This window comes from Salmo salar, chromosome 21 (genome assembly GCF_965601325.2).
Source record: "Salmo salar chromosome 21, fSalSal1, whole genome shotgun sequence".
NCBI classification, from domain to species: Eukaryota; Metazoa; Chordata; class Actinopteri; order Salmoniformes; family Salmonidae; genus Salmo; species Salmo salar.
In genome coordinates, this window is record NC_138311.1 from 20,547,699 (window position 1) to 20,567,985 (window position 20,287).

Here is a 20,287-nt window from a genome sequence, read left to right on the forward strand (position 1 = left end):
ATCACAATCAAAAAACACAAACAATCAATTTTCATTTGTTTGGCAATTGCTCCACCAAGATACAAATAACACAAAGACACTTGCAGCATCAAACATAATTTGATGTCATGTTCCATTAAGAAAGTTGTATTTGATTTTGGTTATTACATATCTGCATTATATCTCACAGGGTGATATCATAATATAAAAATAAACATTACATGTAGGCTATTAGTACCAATACGTTTAGGATACATTCAGATTCATTCTCACACCATTGTTCTGAGTTGAAATAAAATTAAAATAAAACATAAAGGAAAGAAAATTAAGTATTTGGTTACTATGGGTAAACAATATTCAGATAGGCACATGTCAGTGATGCTAATTTGTGTCTCTGTTGAGGTACTGTATGTCTTAGCGGCAAAACGTTGGAGTCAGACTTCTGAAATATGAAAACTGTAAGACACACCTCAAGAGTGAAATAACAACATTTACTCACAGACAATTAGCACATCTCAGTAAGTTTAACCTACAATTTAGAGAAGGATGAAGTAGTTAGAGCAAGTGCGTATAAACATCACACCAGTGTCTCTGGTAGAGTGTATTGTCTGCTGATAGGAGCTGCCCTATCTGCCACCTCTCCTTCTGCAACTCTGGGCTGCCTGACACCCTTCCCTTCCAGAGGACCAGAGGAGGGGGTCGTAGGGGCCACAGTCTGGGGCCCAGGGCTGCTGCTGCCCTGGGGGGGGGGGGGGGGGCAGTTGTAGATTCTGGGTGGGTCACACACCCAGGCTGGTGCGTGGAAAGGCAGAGAGAAGGTGTGGAGAAGTTCCTCTGAGCGGTCCAGAGTAGGAAGGGGGAGGCCTTCCATCCACCCTACCGTCAGGCCTGCCTCTGAGGGAGGGACTGGCAGGCTGTCCCATTCCGCCCCTTAGCGTAACGGCCTCTGGGCTGCAGCCCCCTGGTTGGCCCGGTGGTCAGTGAAGTAATAACAGGTTTGTACTCTCCAATCTCTGCCTCTCTTCGTCAGAGGGCTACTGCTGCAGCAAGTCCCTGGGGAGTGTGGCCTGCATTCAGGCATACCAATTGAGGTGTAAGTTCATCTGACATGCTGTTTGCTGTTGTTACCTTGGTGACTGTCGAGTCCCTCCAATGAGCCACTAGAGCTGCATTCTGAAACGTCGCCATGGGAAACTGGGAGAAACCATGTACACATAATCAAAGTCTTATCTCCACCTAGTGTACATGTAATTTATTCTAGGTTGCAGGGTTTCAAAGAACAAAGAACGAGACATGCTATTCAAAGACAATGAACGTACCAGTGATATGATGATCCATAAACCCTTTCCTTAGAGAGTAATGCCAGGCACCCCAGAAATGTTAATCAGGTGAGTCTAATGGAAAAATCAGAAATATTCTTCATATTAAGCAGCAATATACAATACAGTGTATTAGTGCTATTTTCAGAGATGAAATGGCCAACAACTTGATCATTGGGCAGCTCTGCACCGCTCTGATTCAGAGGGGTTGGGTTAAATGTCGGAAGACACATTTCAGCTGAATGCATTCAGGTGTACAACTGACTAGGTATATCCCCCTTTCCCTTTCCTTTTCCCCTTTGCCTGTGGATGGTGAGTGGTACTGTGGCTGTCGCTGGGACAACCTTTGACGTGGCCCACCAGTGTGTACTGCTCGGGGACCTTGAAGAGCCTGTCAGAGAGGGGGCTGCTGTCCCCCTGGTCCTGGGATAGCAGGCACTCCGACAGCACTGGAGAGTTGATTTCATAGGGGGACACATCCGCACTGGAGGCCTTGTTGGAGTCACTGGAGCAGCGCCTCTCAGTCAGAGAGAAGGGATCCTCAATCATCAGCATGTCTGGACCACTATTGGGAAGAGGAGAGAGACATTATGAAGAAGAACCTGCGCCCTAGTTACAAAGTATGCCATAATGTACAGATAAGGGGGGGAAATGTGTAGTACCACATAATAAAGCAATTATAATTGATTAGTAAATAATGTATTCATAATGTATTAATCATTACTCACACATTTGTACATGTCATTAACCTACTTAGTCAGACATTTATAAACAACTTTCAAAGTATTTAATAATGATTTAGACGATCATTCATACGATGTTTAATATAGGCCTTTATAAACCAAATATTTTTGCACAGTCTCATCTAAAGTGTGGGCTATTTATACTTTAAAAATACTTTATAAATGTTTGGAGTGACCAGTGTAATTTCTCACAAAAAGAAGCACATGCCATTGGTAGACATTCCAGCAGTACCTGATGCTCCTTAAGGTCTCAAAATGACACCTAGAACGTGTGTTTATCAATGGTTAAACAATAAGCACACAATACAGAGGATGTTTAAGAACATTTTATTCCAAAACAGTTACACTGTTGTAATAGTTTGATGTATAACTTCAGACACACTATGCAGAAAAAAAAAACGTTTTTTGTCTGAAATGCTAATATAAGCTTTCTCGGCAGTGGCTTTTCTACCAAAATCAAAGTGTGGATTCCATTCACTCCTTAGAGCAGTGTAATCTCAGTTAACCCAAAACGAAAATCTTAATTTGGCATCATTTGGTCAGCTGCATGATTAGGTTCTGGGTCCATACATTTTAGAAATTGGGAGTTCCGAAATGCAAAGTCTCCAGCCTTGCAAAAGGAACAACACACACAAATCCAAAAAATAAAAATTAAGAAATTACATTCCCAGTGGGTCAGAAGTTTACATACACTCAATTAGTATTTGGTAGCATTGCCTTTAAAATTGTTTAACTTGGGTCAAACGTTTCGGGTAGCCTTCTACAAGCGTCCCACAATAAGTTGGGTGAATTTTGGCCCATTCCTCCTGACAGAGCTGGTGTAACTGAGTCAGGTTTGTAGGCCTCCTTGTTCGCACACGTTTTTTCAGTTCTGCCCACAAATTTTCTATAGGATTAAGGTCAGGGCTTTGTGATGGCCACTCCAATACCTTGACTTTGTTGTCCTTAAACCATTTTGCCACAACTTTGGAAGTGTGCTTGGGGTCATCAGACCAGAGGACATTTATCCAAAAAGTACGATCTTTGTCACCATGTGCAGTTGCAAACCATAGTCTGGCTTTTTTATGGCGGTTTTGGAGCAGTGGCTTCTTCCTTGCTGAGCGGCCTTTCAGGTTATGTCAATATAGGACTCATTTTACTGTGGATATAGATACTTTTGTACCCGTTTCCTCCAGGATCTTCACAAGGTCCTTTGCTGTTGTTCTGGGATTGATTTGCACTTTTCACACCAAAGTACGTTCATCTCTAGGAGACAAAACGCGTCTCCTTCCTGAGCGGTATGACGGCTGTGTGGTCCCATGGTGTTTATATTTGCGTACTATTGTTTGTACAGATGAACGTGGTACCTTCGGGCATTTGGAAATTGCTCCCAAGGATGAACCAGACTTGTGAAGGTCTACAATTTTTTTCTGAGGTCTTGGCTGATTTCTTTTGATTTTCCCATGATGTCAAACAAAGAGGCACTGAGATTGAAGGTAGGCCTTGAAACACATACACAGACTCAAATGATGTCAATTAGCCTATCAGAAGCTTCTAAAGCCATGACATCATTTTTGTGAATTTTCCAAGCTGTTTAAAGGAACAGTCAACTTAGTGAATGTAAACTTCTGACCCAATGGAATTGTGATACAGTGAATTATAAATTAAATAATCTGTCTGTAAACAATTGTTGGAAAAATGACTTGTGTCATGCACAAAGTAGATGTCCTAACCGTCTTGCCAAAACTCTAGTTTGTTAACAAGAAATTTGTGGAGTGGTGGAGTTTTAATGACTCCAACCTAAGTGTATGTAAACTTCCGACTTAAACTTTATGTCCGCATTCAATCACGACTGAGAAACAATGAATGTTTTTTAGGTCCCGTTAATTCTTCTTTCGAGTCCAGGGGATTAGGGCCTGGTCCGGAGTAAGCAGAATGTCCGGAGCTGCCGACTTGTTAAAGTAGACATTTTCGTCCAAATCAAGGTTAGTGATCGCAGTTCTGATGTCCTGAAGATGTTTTCAGTCATAGGAAATTATGGCACTACGTACAATCATTAAAAGTTACCAGCTAGACCAGGATGAATACCAGTCATAGATATTAGCTAACTATCATCATAAGGGTTAGGCTTCAGGCTTAGGTTACATTAATTCTTGCTTACTATTTTTAGGAATCATATCACATATAAACAGACACCTAATGAGATATCTAGCTGTGTAGCCAGTTATCTAGCTAGCTAGCTGATAATTATGAGGGTATCATACATTTTACTAGTAAAATAACAATCCTGCAGCAGCCCTCTCTTAGTTGTGGTAGACACAAATTGATTCAGACACTAGACAGTTCATTTGAGCTCTTAGCTAATACCAATTACAAATGCTCTTTAAGCATTTTATTTTGTACAGTTACTGTATCATAGAAAATTTTAATCAAAAAGACAAGACAAGAGATGAGCTAAATCATGTAGGCTAGCTAGCTACGTCTTCTCGTTTTGGGCTGACTGACTACTCGGCTTGTATCAGAAGTTCATTTCACAGACTAATTTCATCAATCGGAAAACATACTTGAAAATTGACAGATTATAATTACCCACATAAAAACGAATTGAAAACAGTTTACCTTACTATTGTTATCCTGATCTCAATGACAAAGTTGTGAGAAACCTTTTAGGTCCAGTAGAGGCGAAGCGCCTCCCGGTGGCAGCATTCATTCACTTTCAGTCCCGCACTAAAACTCACAATTTGCTCAATCCTGCCAATGACACACTGGCGTCAGTCATTAATAGGGGCAATTCAAGAGCTCTACACATACCTCTAATAAACTTTTTTTATATATAAATCCCCAAAGTATAGTTGTTTCTATGTTAAATGCACATGTTTAGTATTATTGGATGAAATACATTTCTTTGCTTAGCTTTACTTGCTGAAGTGTTTCCATTCCCCTTTAAGGGTTGCCCTTTTGCCTGGGGCAAGTGAACTGAGCAGTCGGCCAAGTTGAGCCTGCTCTAAAGTTGCTCCAAGTGTTTTTTTTTTACTGAAAACAACAAAGCTGTAAGGAATTCCAATAGGTGTAGCCTAAAACGGATCTTTGTGGTTCATTCCCATTGTTCAAGTGAAATACGGATAATTTATGGCAGTTATGGAGTTGGGCAAGTTGAGCATGCTTTGTGGCTGTCCCATTAGGCAGGGTATTTTTAAACTGAAAACAACCAAACTGAAAATAATTTGAGATGGGGTGTCTCAAAATAAGTTAATATTTTTACCTGCTACACTGGAAGTGTAACTTTTGGTATGGGCGAGCTGAGCACGGGCCACTTTATCATTTTACTCCGGACTGAGATACTCTATATAGCGGTAACTTGACTGGCCACGCTAGCTTCACCCTCATGTGGGTGCTAACAAGCTAGCAGGCATGCTAGGTAGTGCTACGTATCAACAGCCATTGTGAACCAATCAAGTAGGGGTTGGATGCTACAGTATATTGAGCTTCGATTGGTTCCTCGCACCACGATATCACAAAAGATTTGCATAAAGTTAAGCTTTGCCCAACTTTAGTGCCGCCCTGTTCAGCTCCCTCGCCCATGCTCGCATCGCCCAACGGTCCCACCCACTCTGCTCTCCCCTGCTTTCCTTCCATTGAAAACGAATAGGAAGCAATTGTTTCACCACGCACAGCCTTCTCTAGTGTATACGTGTGAGCTGCGTGTCGAAATCTTGAAAATAGAACCAGAGCGTAATTTCACACTTGAGCAGCAGAAGCCCAGGTTTCGTGGAAATTAATAGGAGTGTCTCACGCTTGGCAAAAGTAACGTGTCCGATGTAGCAGACCATTTATTTCTGATGAGAGAAAATGTGAAGGTGATCAAATTTGGTTTATATTCAAACTCCGGTTGGCTTGGCTACCAAGGCCTTTTTTAATCCAAAATTATTGACTGGAATTATTCAAATCAGCAAATAGTGATGACATACTGTAGGCTAGACTGTGTTAATACACCTGTAGCTTTTTAATTACAGATGTATGTGCCTGCACAGGGATGCAACATAAGGTGGGAAAATAACTGTTTACACGCAGAAGGTCGTAAATGGTCGGTCTCTTAATTAAACAACAAAAATCAGTTAGGCTATAAATACATAGTGTTACCACTTTGTTTTCACTGGCCAGATGGGACAGGGCCATAGACATTGAAATAAGTAGATAGTGATAGTGCTGACATCATTCACGTATTCCTATGGAAAACTCCCGATGCGCATGAAGCCGGAAAAATTTGAAGCTCGCCATATTGCTGAATGGGGCTGAATGGCACCAAGAATCATGGGGAAAGTCGCCGTAGCTAGCAATAGATCATGGTCGATGTAGTCGTTTTTATGCTGCCTGTGAGAGTCAACTGGGAGCGTCCTCGCAGCCTGCTGGCCCGTGATTGGTTTGTGTCAGCACGTGGTCCTGTGTGATGACAACTGTCAGAATGGATCACTATTTCATTAAATATCTCAATTTGTATAGTGAAATTCAAAAGAATTCACAGTGGGGATCGAACTTGATCCTAATAAACCAATTTTAGAGCCAAATCGGCTGTCGAAATGTTTTTCTGCCGATTGCAATTTACATAGGCTTTCTAGGGCAGACCAGGGCTTTTGGCACCGCTAGGTTATTACACAATAGCTGACCAGCAGAGCTCATGACTTCGCGCGCTGGTTTCTATAGACATGTGCCGTGCCCTACCTGCGATTTCCCTGAATCTGATTGGTCAAGACACACACACACACACACACACACACACACACACACACACACACACACACACCACACACACACACACACACACACACACACACACACACACACACACACACACACACACACAGCACTCTGTTCAGAAGGCCATAGTGCGAGAGTTGATGAAGAGGCAAGGCAAGTCAGTCTGTTGGTCTACTTTGTCTCTGTTTTCAACGCTTTCCGTCCCCCAAAAATATTAAACCAAATCAAAAGTGGTAGGGCACTGCCTCTCCACCCCCCAAAATTGAAAAGTGCAGGGGCAAATGCCTGCTCGCCACACGTTTGCCGGTGGCCCTGCAGCAGCAAGTCCATATCTAAGCACACAGAAGGCCACACACTCACGAGTACTGAGAAGCCTTCCTCCGCAGTAGGTAATCCACCACATCAGGATCCGTCTCCAGCAGACTCATTAGAACCTCATTCTGCAGGTCAGGGGGCACCTGGGAGGGCCAGAAATACAACATCTTTAACTGGACGTCTGAATTTAACTGAGTTGGTACATCTATCTCATTCTGTGTTAGCTTAAACTGGATATGTACAGTAACTCCCTCAAGAAATAATCAGCTGCTCAGATGTAGGCCAACTTTTGAGCCAGATATTGACACAATAATGTACAGTGCATTCGGAAAGTACTCAGACCCCTTGACTTTTTCCACAATTGTTACGTTACAGCCTTATTCTAAAATTGATATTTTTTTTTTATTATCCTCATCAGTCTACACACAATATCCTATAATGACAAAGTGAAAACAGGTCTGTAGAAATATTTGCAAATGTATAAAGAATAAAAAAACAGAAATACCTCATTTACATAAGTATTCAGACCCTTTGCTATGAGACTCGAAACTGAGCTCAGATGCATCATGTTTCCATTGATCATCCTTGAGATGTTTCTACAACTTGATTGTAGAAAATTTCAATTGATTGGACATGATTTTGGAAAGGCACACACCTGTCTATATAAGGTCCCACAGTTGACAGTGCATGTCAGAGCAAAACCAAGTCATCAGGTCGAAGGAATTGTCCATAGAGCTCCGAGACAGGATTGTGTCGAGGCACAGATCTGGGGGAAAGATACCAAAACATTTCTGTATCATTGAAGGTCCCCAAAAACACAGTGGCCTCCATCATTCTTAAATGGAAGAAGTTTGGAACCACCAAGACTCTTCCTAGAGCTGGCCACACGGCCAAACTGAGCAATCGGGGGAGAAATGCCTTGGTCATGGAGGTGACCAAGAACCCGATGATCACTCTGACAGAGCTCTAGAGTTCCTCTGTGGAGATGGGAGAAACTTCCAGAAGGACAATCATCTCTGCAGCACTCCACCAATTAGGCCGTTATGGTAGAGTGGCCAGACGGAAGCCACTCCTCAGTAAAAGGCACATGAAATCCCACTTTGAGTTTGCTAAAAGGCATCTAAAGGCTCTCAGACCACGAGAAACAAGATTCTCTGGTCTGATGAAACCAAGATTGAACACTTTGGCCTGAATGCCAAGAGTCACGTCTAGAGGAAACCTGGCACCATCCCTATGGTGAAGCATGGTGGTGGCAGCATCCTTGATGAAAATCTGCTCCAGGGCGCTCAGGACCTCAGACAGGGGTGAAGGTGCACCTTCCAACAGGACAACGTCTTTAAGCATACAGGCAAGACAATGCAGGAGTGGCTTCGGGACAAGTCTCTGTATGTCTTTGAGTGGCCCAATCAGTGCCCGGACTTGAACCCGATCAAACATATCTGGAGAGACTTGAAAATGGCTACGCAGCGATGCTCCCCATCCAACGTGACAGAGCTTGAGAGGACCTACAGAGAAGAATGGGAGAAACTCCCCAAATACAGGTGTGCCAAGCTTGTAGCATCATACCCAAGAAGACTCGAGGCTGTAATCGCTGCCAAAGGTGCTTCAACAAAGTACTGAGTAAGGGTCTGAATACTTAAGTAAATGTGATATTTCAGTTTTGTATTTCGTATTAATTAGCAAACATTTCAAAAAACCTGTTTTTGCTTTGTCATTATGGGGTATTGTGTGTAGATTGACGAGGGATTCTTTTTTTTTAAAATCCATTTTAGAATAAGGCTGTAACGTAACAAAATGTGGATAAGTCAAGGGGTCTGAAATCTTTCTGAATGCACTGTAAATATGTACTCTGAAACACTAAATTACAAGAACTGACGCAAGAATGTCTCCTACGGACGATGTGTCAAGAGATTGATAATATCGCTCAAGATTTACAGCGGTTCATGTACAGTTTAAAGCTACTGTACAATATGTTAACGCATGCTCATATTATATTATAGCTTAGATTAAACAATGGCCAAGGGAATGTTGTATAAAGGCTAACATGGTTTTGTGTTGGAAGGTCCTACAGACTAAGGTTAAGAAAAATAGAGCTAGGTTAAACAGGTCAATATAACTTATAAATGCATCACGAGCTAAATTCAACTGTTGCACCCTATCAGAAACTAAAATATAAACATATTTTACTCCAATGTTTTTAAACATTTTAAATGTAAACAAATACTATTTATTGCCTCAAAATATACAACAACTATAATTTCTATATCTTGGATGGTCAATCCTCGCTCTGTTTATGAATTTAAGAGTGTTTACATTTCTCCAGGTCCATCCCTCAGATTTTTGCGGATTGCCTCTTTAAGAAAAATAGAGCTTGGTCCGAAAAGAGACTGTAATAATATTCCTTAAGAGTCTATACCTGTGCATCTATCTAAGTAACATAATAAAAAAAATCCCCATCAAAATCTGTCAGTTTTAACTAGAGATATCAGTTTTTTGCATGGGCTGCGTCTCAATCCACCACATCCACTTATGTCGGCCTTCTGCATCTGCGGTGGAAGCTGGCTGGGCTACAACGGTGTTTGTCAGACCATGAGACATCCCTGAAATTGGTTTTCTCACGAAAATGTCTATAGCGTCCGAACGGGTTGGCCTACAAACTAATATGACCACTCTATGGAATGATGAGACTCTGACGAACATGATGGTGTTTGCTCTATGACCCCCACAAGTGTCATGGGACCCGTCTGAAGGTAACCTATACAAATGAATGGATGTATGGAGGTAGTTTTGAGAAACAAATTTTAAAAAATCCTGAGCTTTCCTATATCTTCTAGATAGGACAAACACGTCAAAACTTTAAGATTTCTTTTTTCACTGTCTTTTTTTGCCATTTACGTATGTGTTATTCAATGCGTTTCTATGAGTAGGAAAGGCTAAATTCAATATTTTATCAAATTATGTTTTAATTCAAAAAATAATCCATGTTCCAAAAAGTGTTTGGTTATCCTTTTCTTAGACATTGCAAGGACACGTACAGGAGTGAAAAACAATGGCACGAGTTCATTAGCCTCTCTGTACTGGGGCTTGGTTTAACGAGGCTTAAGCCTTCTCGAAAATGTATAAATGTCATGTTTACATTTCATTAGATGGAGCCACTCTATTAAGCTTGAGAATTCCCCTAAACACAATTCTTCCTGGAATGGGGAGCAGTGACTAAGAGAGTTAAATTGTTTGTCAGCTGTGCCAATTTTTTACTCTGTCCTCTATCTACTGTGATAAAAGCTTATATATCCGTCCATTGGCGCCATGTTCTAGTGTTTTCCATAAGCGATAGCTTACCATGAAGAGGGTCTCGTATGTGTTGATCATCCTCTGTACCACGCCTATGATGGCTGTACTCTCTTCGGCACGGGCAAAACTCTGCACAGCAAACTCCTTGTCCAAGCTCTTTTGCTTGTGTAGAAGGTTCGGCCCAAAGACGGTGGCCAGGTTGAGTGATGTCATCTTGTTCCCTGTGATCTAAAGTGGACAATGCTGGATTTGACACTAAAACACTAAAAAGACGAGCATGGACACGCACGCACGCACACACGCACGCACACACACGCACACATGCACGCACACACACACGCACACACACACACGCACACACACACGCACACACACACACACCTTTCTGGGAAGCTCTCCTAACTGTGCTGGCAAACCTGAGCTCCTTCTGCTCAGCAGGATTAAAGCTGTTATGCATCGTCACGAAATACCCAGTGATAACAGGATGAAGAAGTTTGAATTTATTTCATTCTGGCGGTCTGACCAGCAGCCCCTCAGCCTCAAAACTCACAGGCCTTGGTGCGTGATTGCAAGGAATTTTCCTCTGACCTTTTGCGATTACAGGAAACATTTTAGGATTATACTGAAAGTTACATTGATGGACGTAAATTTGAAAGATTATTCAAGGTGACGATGAATAAAAACCTCAGATGACTTTTAAGTCTTTCTTTAAGTTGAATGAAGAATAACCACAGTCTTATAAGTGATGATTGTGGTAGCAAAGGAACACAATTCATGCACATGGCTGACTTGAAGGCTTCTCCTGTCTCACCCAAATGTGTAGACATATTCACAAACCGAGAGGAGTGTGGGAATGAATTTGCACTTAACCTGCCCAGTCAACATGAATAAGGCCATGTCTGTCAATCAGAATCAGAATGTCAATTGATCCTCAACATGTACTCCACTCTGCTCTAGTTTAAGATGGCAGAAGTACTACTACTGCATGTTACTTAACCATGTATTCCGTGCTGTAATGTAAAATGCCGCCAGTATTTCAAAAGATGACTAGGACCTTGTCATGGATATCAAATACCCAACATTGGATGTACTACTACAACATTCATCCATGAAAGTTGATTCCAGACGAAGGGAGAAAAGGACAGTAAACTTGAGCCATTTTATTAGACTACTAATATCCCATCCAGCGTTCCTGTCCTGTCCTGCCCTGTCTTGCCCTGTTCTGTCCTCCTGTCTTGCCTTGTCCTGCCCTCCTGTCCTTCCCTGTCTTGCCCTATTCTGTCCTCCTGTCCTGTCCTGCCCTGTCCTGCTCTGTCATATCCTGCTCGTACCTGCCCTTACCTCCAGTCCGTCCCTGTCCTGGCTGTCCTCGGCATGGGCGGCCACCGTGGCCAGGAACTCCAGCAGGCGTTGCAGGGTGTCACTGTTGCAGGGTGGGAGCAGGTACATCAGCAGCTGCATGGTGATCTCCTGGTCTGAATGGTCCAGTACTGCAGAGGAGGACATGATAAACCTCATCACAACTCACTCTCATTCTTACAGCTACAGAACAATTTGAACTCGCTTAACGATGGAGATTGTGTAGGAATTAGCTGTATGAATTATGAGCGAATTGTGAGCTTTCTTATTAACAGACTTAAGTAGTGTAGGAGTTACTCAACATCCTTTACACATGGAGTTGATGAATGCTATGTGAAGTGTTGTGCTGAGAGTGTGGCAAATTATTTGAGTTATACACTGTAGCGGATGTAGTGTACATGAATGTGGGATATGGGGCCAGCGTGGGCTGTTCAAGTTTTAACCTATTTAATCCCATCAGTCACAATAGTGACCGTAAAAAACGTTTTCAGTTATAAGGCTCTAAAAATGTTACTGAATGATGTATCAATGCATTTCTAGCAAATATTGACATGATAAAGGGTCTCAATTAAATATGTGCAGTGTCACATGTTTAGTGTAAATTGTCACATGACCAGAGCTGTTTACTTCCTGGTTGCACCATGAGAAGAGGATGGCTACATCAAAGCTCCCAAACAAAAGGTTGGTAAAGTTTGTTAACATAAAGATAGGACAAAGATTTTTGGTACATATCATCTTTAAGGTGTCTAGTATTGATATATGCATTTACAATTACTCAACTTGGATCAGTGTGGTCATAGAATGAGTAAACATGTTGACGGCAACAATAGTGACCGGCGGGATAACATGGTGCATCTAGGTATACACATACTGATACACATACATAGTTCTTGTTCTACCTAACTTTCTACTCTGTTCTTTCTTTTAGTTTCACTTTGAGTCAAGTTCTAGATATGTTGGATCTAGGTGACCGCCCAGACAAGGCATGCAACATTGCAGTTATCCCTCAAAATGAGAAAGCTGAGAAATGCTGACCTCAGTGATTGTGATAGCGATTAGTCAGATATGAGGGGGAGACAGGCCATTTACCAGCCAGGCTGTTGAATGCATATGCTTAACCTATCACAAACATGATCAGTGATGATGATGACCTACCCTAAAAATCATGATTGTTTAATCAATATCAATGTAGCACTAAAAATAACATAAGGTAGAACAAAAACACACAACACATAAAATAAGAAATAGGAAGAACACGAGACAATAAGAAGCTATATACAGGGTCAGTTCCAATACCATATTTACAATATGCAGGGACACTGGAGTGATAGAGGGAGATATATATATATATGGGTAAGGTGATTAGGCATCAGGATATGATAAACAGAGTAGCAGCAGTGTAAATTCTGATTGTATGTGATTGTGTGTGCGTGCGTGTAGAGTCAGTATAAATGTGTGTGCATGTTATGTGTGTTAGAGTGTCAGTGTGCTTGACTGTGTAGGTTCCTGTGAGTGTGCATAGAGACAGTGCAAAAATAGAAATAAAATACAAGGTGTTGATGAAGGCTATGCGAAGTGTGGCGGTGAGATTGTGTGTTATTGCGGTATGAGGTTTGTAGTGTGGGTTTAGCAACATGTGAGTATGTGATGTGTAGCCAGGCAAGGGTGTGTGTGTGTGTGTTCCTCACACATGGTGTTGATGAAGGCGGTGTAGAGCTCCCTGGTCAGTAGGGGATCAGACATGTCCCTCAGGAACTCCTTGAGCAGCGCGGCCACCTCATGGACACTGTGCTCCTCATCCAGTTGCATCTCCACACCCTGGTCACATTCCTCTCTCAGCTGAAGACAACAACACGACACAACATCCACCACAGTTTAACACTAGAAACATACTACGAATATCATAGTGTGTTTAATGCGCACTCATCTACTTGTCAATCAGCATTTTCCAGTGAAACCTTACCTGCCGTACCCTCTTCTTTGAGCTCCCTACACGGAAAATGCCAACAGTCTGTAGACCTGAATTAAATGGCGAAATAGAGGACAAATTTGCTGTAACAACAGGGAAAGGGTGTAGATAAATCCAGTCACGATTAAATCCTCTACAAATCATATCATATTCAGTGAATGATTTACATGAAAGTCTGAGTTGCCTGACTTATCTCAACTCTGAATTGGGGCACAATATGCGTGAGAACGACTGCAGTATATGTACCATGTTTCTCCAGGTGCAGGCAGCAGCTCTCCACTACCCTGGGCACCTGTCGAAAGATGTGGTTGAGGCTGAGATTCTTGTCCCTCTGCTTCTTCTTGTTGCTGGGTGTCTCGGCTGGCAGGGACAGCTGCAGGGTCTCCAGCAGACGAGACTGGTTGTCATCCAGGTCAGTGATGCAATCCACAGACACTCCTCCCTTGCCAGATACACACAGACACAGGGTTGAGTCCGGGGTTGGAACCGGTTCAGGGAACAGAGACGAAAACCAGAAAATAACAAACATTTTCGAGGAACAGAACCAGAACAGAGAACGAAAGGGATCTATACTGTTCCGGAACTGAACCATTATTTTGAAAGCATAGGAACCGGTTAATAACGTTCTTTAACGTTCTAGGCATTGTTTTCCAGTCCCACAAAAAATGCTACAAAATGCCTATGTAAAGCCCTCACTGTCACTCAGAAACTTATTCTAGTGTCTGCCTGCCTGCCAGCTGAAAATCTTTTCCACTTGCCAGCATCTGTCATTTTGTAATTGATTGACATGCTTCAGCTATATTTCAGGATGACATTTTAAATGCTTCAGCTATATTTCAGGATGACATTTAGAACTTTTAAAATTTCATCCTGAAAATATAACTGAAGCATGTCAATCAAAGACAAAATGACAGATACTGGGTGTAGGCTACCTGGCCCACCCATCCCTCTGAAGCATGCATAGTCTTCTGAAGTTACAAGCCTGATTCAGAAATTAGGGAGAGAGATTATTATTAGAGAACAATTATGAACTTTTTCAAAGCTAGTTAACTATAGTATCCTTATCACGTTTCACATTGGATTTATTAACTACCAAAAGGTAAGATGTGATTTTATTTTAATTTTGGTGCTGCTCTGCACACACAAGCTTGTTAGTTAGCTAGCTTGTCAGCTAGCTTTGGTCTAGCTCTCGAAAACTCTAGGCGGCATTATGTGTAATGTAATGGAACTGAGAGTCATGGAACTGAGAGTCATGATCAAGGACTAGCTCTGGTCCAACGTTAGTTAAGCCATCTCTCTGAAGTTCAACAACATTCAAAGTTCCTTCAGAAAAGCTGCTCCTTTGTAGGTATAATTCTGTGGGCCTAAAAGATTTTAACCGGTTCGGAACTTTATTTTGCTGGTCGGAACAGTGGAATGGAACAAAACATTTTTGGGGGTTCTGTTCAGAACAAAACGATTGGAAAATAATTTTGGTTACAACCCTTGGAGTGAGAACAGTACCAACATATGGAGAGATGATGGATAGCATACTGTGGCTAGCATAGCATCAAGTGCATGACATAGAATGATGGATTATATACAGTGGAAAGCATAGTGAAGTGAAGTGGGAGGATGGCCAATAGTATTTCTACCTTTGCCCCTCAAGTTGTAAGCCTCAAATTCCAATTAAATTCTTGAATTTGAATTGAAGTAGTAAACTGGATAGAGAATTGCTTTTCAAATGGTATTAAAGTAAATATAATTGAATTCAAATGCCTTTTCTATTCTGTATTAGGTGTATTATATACAAATATACACTCAGTGTACAAAATTTTAGGACTACCTGCTCTTTCCATGACATAGACTAACCAGGTGAATCCAGGTTAAAGCGATGGTCCCTTATTGATGTCACTTGTTAAATCCACTTCAGTCTGTGTAGATGAAGGGGAGGAGACAGGTTAAAGAAGGATTTTTAAGCCTTGAGACAATTGAGACATGGATTGTGTATGTGTGCCATTCAGAGGGTGAATGCGAGACAAAATATTTATGTTCCTTTGAACGGGGTATGGTAGTAGGTGCCAGGCGCACCGTTTTGAGTGTGCCAAGAACTATAACGCTGCTGGGTTTTTCACTCTCAACAATTTCCCTTGTGTATAAAGAATGGTCCACCACCCAAATACATCCAGCCAACTTGACACAACTGTGGAAGGCATTGGAGTCAACATGGGCCAGCATCCCTGTGGAACGCAATTAATTGAGGTTGTTCTGAGGGCAAAAGGGAGTTCAACTCAATATTAGGAAGGTGTTCCTAATGTTTTGTAAATAAAACATCAAACATTTCGTTAAATACATGCATATCAAATATTGTAGCATTTTTTTTTTTTTACATGAAATAAAAAGTTGTTATTTTCTAAGTTGTGGTTATTATATTTCATTAATCACATACATTTAGTTCAATATCGGGAAAACACCACATTTCCCAGAACGTATTAGTTTAAACCTGAAGTTGACCCTGAGGCCTTCAAAAAGAAGCCAAACAAATGAAATGGTTGGTGGAAATATAATAGGCTATTCTAAGCACTAAGATTAAAAGAGTATATGAACATTGTTTTCAGAGAAAAGTGATATATTCTTTGGTATCTGGAAGTGTGACCTGTCACGTTCAAGGAAACTCCCATGTTCTATGACTGAGTGGAATTTCTTTGAATTGCACAATCAAACAAAAATTCAGATTCTACATCATGTCGGGTGTGGCCAAATCAATTCGAATTTCAACTCATGGGTTGAATGAGACTGAATTCCAAAATACTGAATTGAGCCCAACCCTGCTAGCCAGCTATCTAAACTTGTACTAATCCTGGCCGAATTACTAACCAGGGACGCAGGGACCCTGACCTCCAGGGGGCTTACATAAATGTTGTTTGTCACTCTCATATATCTTATTATGGCATAAGTCATGGAAAATGTGTAGAATTCCAGGAAATTGGCTGTAAAACTGCACATTTTATTCTCTGCCCTGTGGCAAAATGAGTAGAATTGCAGAAAACGTGCTTTAAAACGGCAACATTGTCTATATGCCCCATGGCAAAATGTGTAGAATTGCTGAAAATGTACTTTAAAAACAAACACATTTTTCTATCTGCCATCAACAGTGTAGCCTAGTGATTAGAGCGTTGGACTAGTAACCGAAAGGTTGCAAAATCAAATCCCCGAGCTGACAAGGTACAAATCTGTCGTTCTGCCCCTGAACAAGGCAGTTAACCCAGTGTTCCTAGGCCGTCATTGAAAATAAGGATTTGTTCTTAACTGACTTGCCTAGTTAAATAAAGGTAACATAAAAACAGTGGGCCACTAAAATGTTTTGCCAGCAAGGTCGGTGGGCCCCTAAACCAAATCTTGCTTAGGGCCCCCAAAGGGCTAGGGCAGAACCTGCATATCTGGGTGTGTAACAGAATACATTCAGGCTCCTGATGTGGGTTTGTGAGAACAGCCCACACATGTAAAACCTACCCTCCTGCGTGTGCGTGGTTGTGCCTCGGGCATGTTGGGCAAAGGGGACTCATTGGGCGTTTCGGAGTTGGAGCTGAGGGAGGAGTTGCTGCTGGACAGCTCCTTGTCCTTAGTGCTTCTCCGGGAGGTGAGGTGCAAGAGGGAGGACACCAGGTCACTGGCGTCACGGTGCTCCTCTCGCTGGGTTTGGAGCTCCTGACGCTGCTTCTGGGCACGGTCGTTAGAGATCACCTGCGATAGCGTTATACCAAATGCCTGGGGCATAGACTCTGTGGTGTGGGGGAGGGACAGAAAAAGGAAAGTTAATCTTCATCATTAGCTTCAATTCAATCATAAATCCATACACTTGCTTCAAAGTATTTTATTTTATTTAACCCTTACTTTACCAGGTAAGTTGACTGAGAACACATTGTCATTTACAGCAACGACCTTGGGAATAGTTACAGGGGAGAAGAGGCGGGATGAATGAGCCATTTGGAAGGGGAAAACTAAGCAACATCTACCTTATGGGGAGTATGAAGTAACATCTACTGTAACTGTACTTGCCAAAAAGCCTGCATGGCTATAAACCATGCCTCCTTTTTTGCGTTCTTTAAATTCCCCATAGGAACTCTAATTGAAAAAAATAACAACACTATAGGTTCTTGGGGAAATGTAGTGTTTAACCTAAACAATATCCCCACTATGTATTCACTATCCTGTCAGGGGACGCATAGTTAAGGATGTTTCTCTTTAAACACAGGGAGAGAAAAGGAAAAGAGAGTGAGAGTGGGATAGGGATAGGGTTGGCCATGCCCGAGGATAGGCTGTGATGACTGAGCCACCTCTCAAGATTGTTTTTGTTATTTCCTTGACCGCCCAGCCGACTTAGAGAACTCACATTCCTGTGAATGAACATTGTTGCAGGGGGCAGGGCAGCAGTCGACAGTGGAATTATTGAAGCAGCCCCTTCTACTGTATATTTTCCCTGAGAGCTCGGCAGGTAGAAACAGCTGAGAATGCCTGCTCCAGTGAACTCCAGTGAAATGGATCAAAGAGTCAGTTTTCCACTGTCAACGGCTGGCCAGGCCAGTGTGTGAGAAAACAGAGCCCAGCTGGACAACAACAACCCACTGGGAACAGAAGTCAGTTGAATGTCTAGTTTTGATTTACATTTGTGAATTCACATAATGCGAACATGACATTTATATAATGTGAAATCAACAAAAAATTCAGTCATTGGGTTTACGTCGATGACTCCAGTCAGTTTTCCATATTGAAATTTACGTGGAAACAACATTGATTCAACCAGTTTTTTTTTCCAGTGGGAAAGGTATACAGGACTCAGTGACTATCCCACAGCCTTGAACTGAAAGGAGCCATGTTAATCTTCACTGGGTCGGAAAGTACCTTTTTCTTTACTCTTCTCTTTGGCCAATGAATCCAACTTCCTCCTGAGTGAATTCTTATGCTTTTGACCATCTAAGAAAAGAAAGAACACAGATGTTACGCAAGACTTCCTAACATTCTACCAGATATTGCCATACTTGTAACATGTCACTTCATGACTCAATATTACATTTCCATATACCAATGTTCTCGTCACAATTTGAAAGAGGCTTCAAAATCTCCTTAAACAGACAACCCAAGCATAAATCATGTCATATTTAAAATGTGGTATGTGAATCCTAATTAATAGTCTTCTTTCAATAGCACTATGGAGGTCATACGTGACTTTCCACACAAAAACATGCCTGTCTTTACTGTCCCATCTTACCTAACTCAATCCATATGTAGACAGGGTGATTTTAAAGTCTGCTACTTTTCAAATGACATTTAATGTGTTTTTACAACAGTTTATTTTTCTTGCTAGGGTTGCAAAGCTACTGGTCATTTGCCAAAGTTACCAGAATCTTCAGTAATTCTGGTAATTAACAGAAAATCTATTGTAACTTTGGTAATTTATACTTCAATAACTGTAAAAATGTAAAAATATAGTGTTCATTTATTATATCTGTGTCCATATTGTCCATGAGTTTCTAGTAGATAGATCACAGGTTCAAGAGAAAATAGCCAAATGAATGAAAAAAAAATCTTATCAACTATGGTATTATTTTCAATTAACTCTTCCAACTATTGTCTTTTTTCACAACTGCCATCAGTTTGACACCAAAACATTGACAACAAATACATACTGACATAGTAAAATAGATTTAAGCTTGTAAAAACAAAGAAGGAAAAAAAAGTTTATTTCATGCTGAAACTTTTATTAAACACATGGTTTACATTTTTCATTCTATTTTTTTATTTCATAATCATGTGATAAGGCCACACAGAGGACTATTACAGACCCCTGGGATCATCTCAAGTACTCATATGAGCCACTAGATTGTATTGTGATATATTACATACGGTGTTAGGATCTTAATTTGAGCCATTTTGAAGGAAGGAAAATAATCCTGCAGCAACACCTCACGGCACAACGCCGCTCCCCCATGTGACCTACTTGTTGTGTGTATGTACTGACATGTATATGTAACTGATAGATGCACACACACACACTACATATTAATATTTTAAAATCTATGTAAATTGTAAGTTATTTTGTCTGTTATGTCTTTTACGTTATGTGTCAGACCCCAGTAAGACTAGCCGTCACCATTGGCGTCAGCTAATGGGGAGCCTAATAAATCAAATCAAATGATAAGTAATGGATATTTTTTGTAGGGTTGATATATTTTTCTTTAGGGCAAATCAAGTCTGGCATTTTATAGTGGAAATGACAAACTTTAGAAGCCTTTTTAACCCTTGGCCTACAATTTCCGTGCCCCTGTGGAAATCTAATTAACATAATACAAAAATCCCCATAAAAATCTGTCTGTTTAAACTAGAGATATCTGGTTCTTTGCATGGGCTGCGTCTCAATCCCCCACATCCGCTGACATCGCCGTGCCGCCTCTGCGGTGAAAGGTGGCAGAGCTAGAGCGGTGTTTGTCAGACCATGAGACATCCTGAAAATCGGTCTTCTCACGAAAACATCTGTAGCGTCCGAACGGTTTGGCCTACACACTAATATGACCCCTCTGTGGAAAGCTGAGACTCTCACG

General features: G+C 41.4%; 1 protein-coding gene across 5 annotated transcripts in view; it reads right to left on the reverse strand.

Moving 5' to 3' along the window:
* Positions 1–909: 909 nt before the first annotated feature.
* Positions 910–20,287, reverse strand: part of arhgap6 (Rho GTPase activating protein 6) — a 69,173-nt gene continuing 49,795 nt past the window's right edge. The window contains exons 3-13 of one of the 5 annotated variants that reach the window (XR_001323198.3): positions 18,591–18,662; positions 17,202–17,470; positions 13,956–14,151; positions 13,704–13,759; positions 13,429–13,579; positions 11,723–11,871; positions 10,430–10,609; positions 7,136–7,233; positions 1,643–1,863; positions 1,299–1,373; positions 910–1,173 (exon numbers count right to left, since the gene is read on the reverse strand). Coding sequence is in view for 3 of the 5 variants with exons in the window: in XM_014164374.3 (XP_014019849.3) it covers positions 1,563–1,863; positions 7,136–7,233; positions 10,430–10,609; positions 11,723–11,871; positions 13,429–13,579; positions 13,704–13,759; positions 13,956–14,151; positions 17,202–17,470; positions 18,591–18,662 (1,472 nt within the window). In the remaining 2 variants the exon portion in view is untranslated. Of the gene's footprint in view, positions 1,864–7,135; positions 7,234–10,429; positions 10,610–11,722; positions 11,872–13,428; positions 13,580–13,703; positions 13,760–13,955; positions 14,152–17,201; positions 17,471–18,590; positions 18,663–20,287 lie in introns of all 5 variants that reach the window. The other 4 variants (XM_014164375.3, XR_001323197.3, XM_014164376.3 and 1 more) reach the window with 4 other exon arrangements.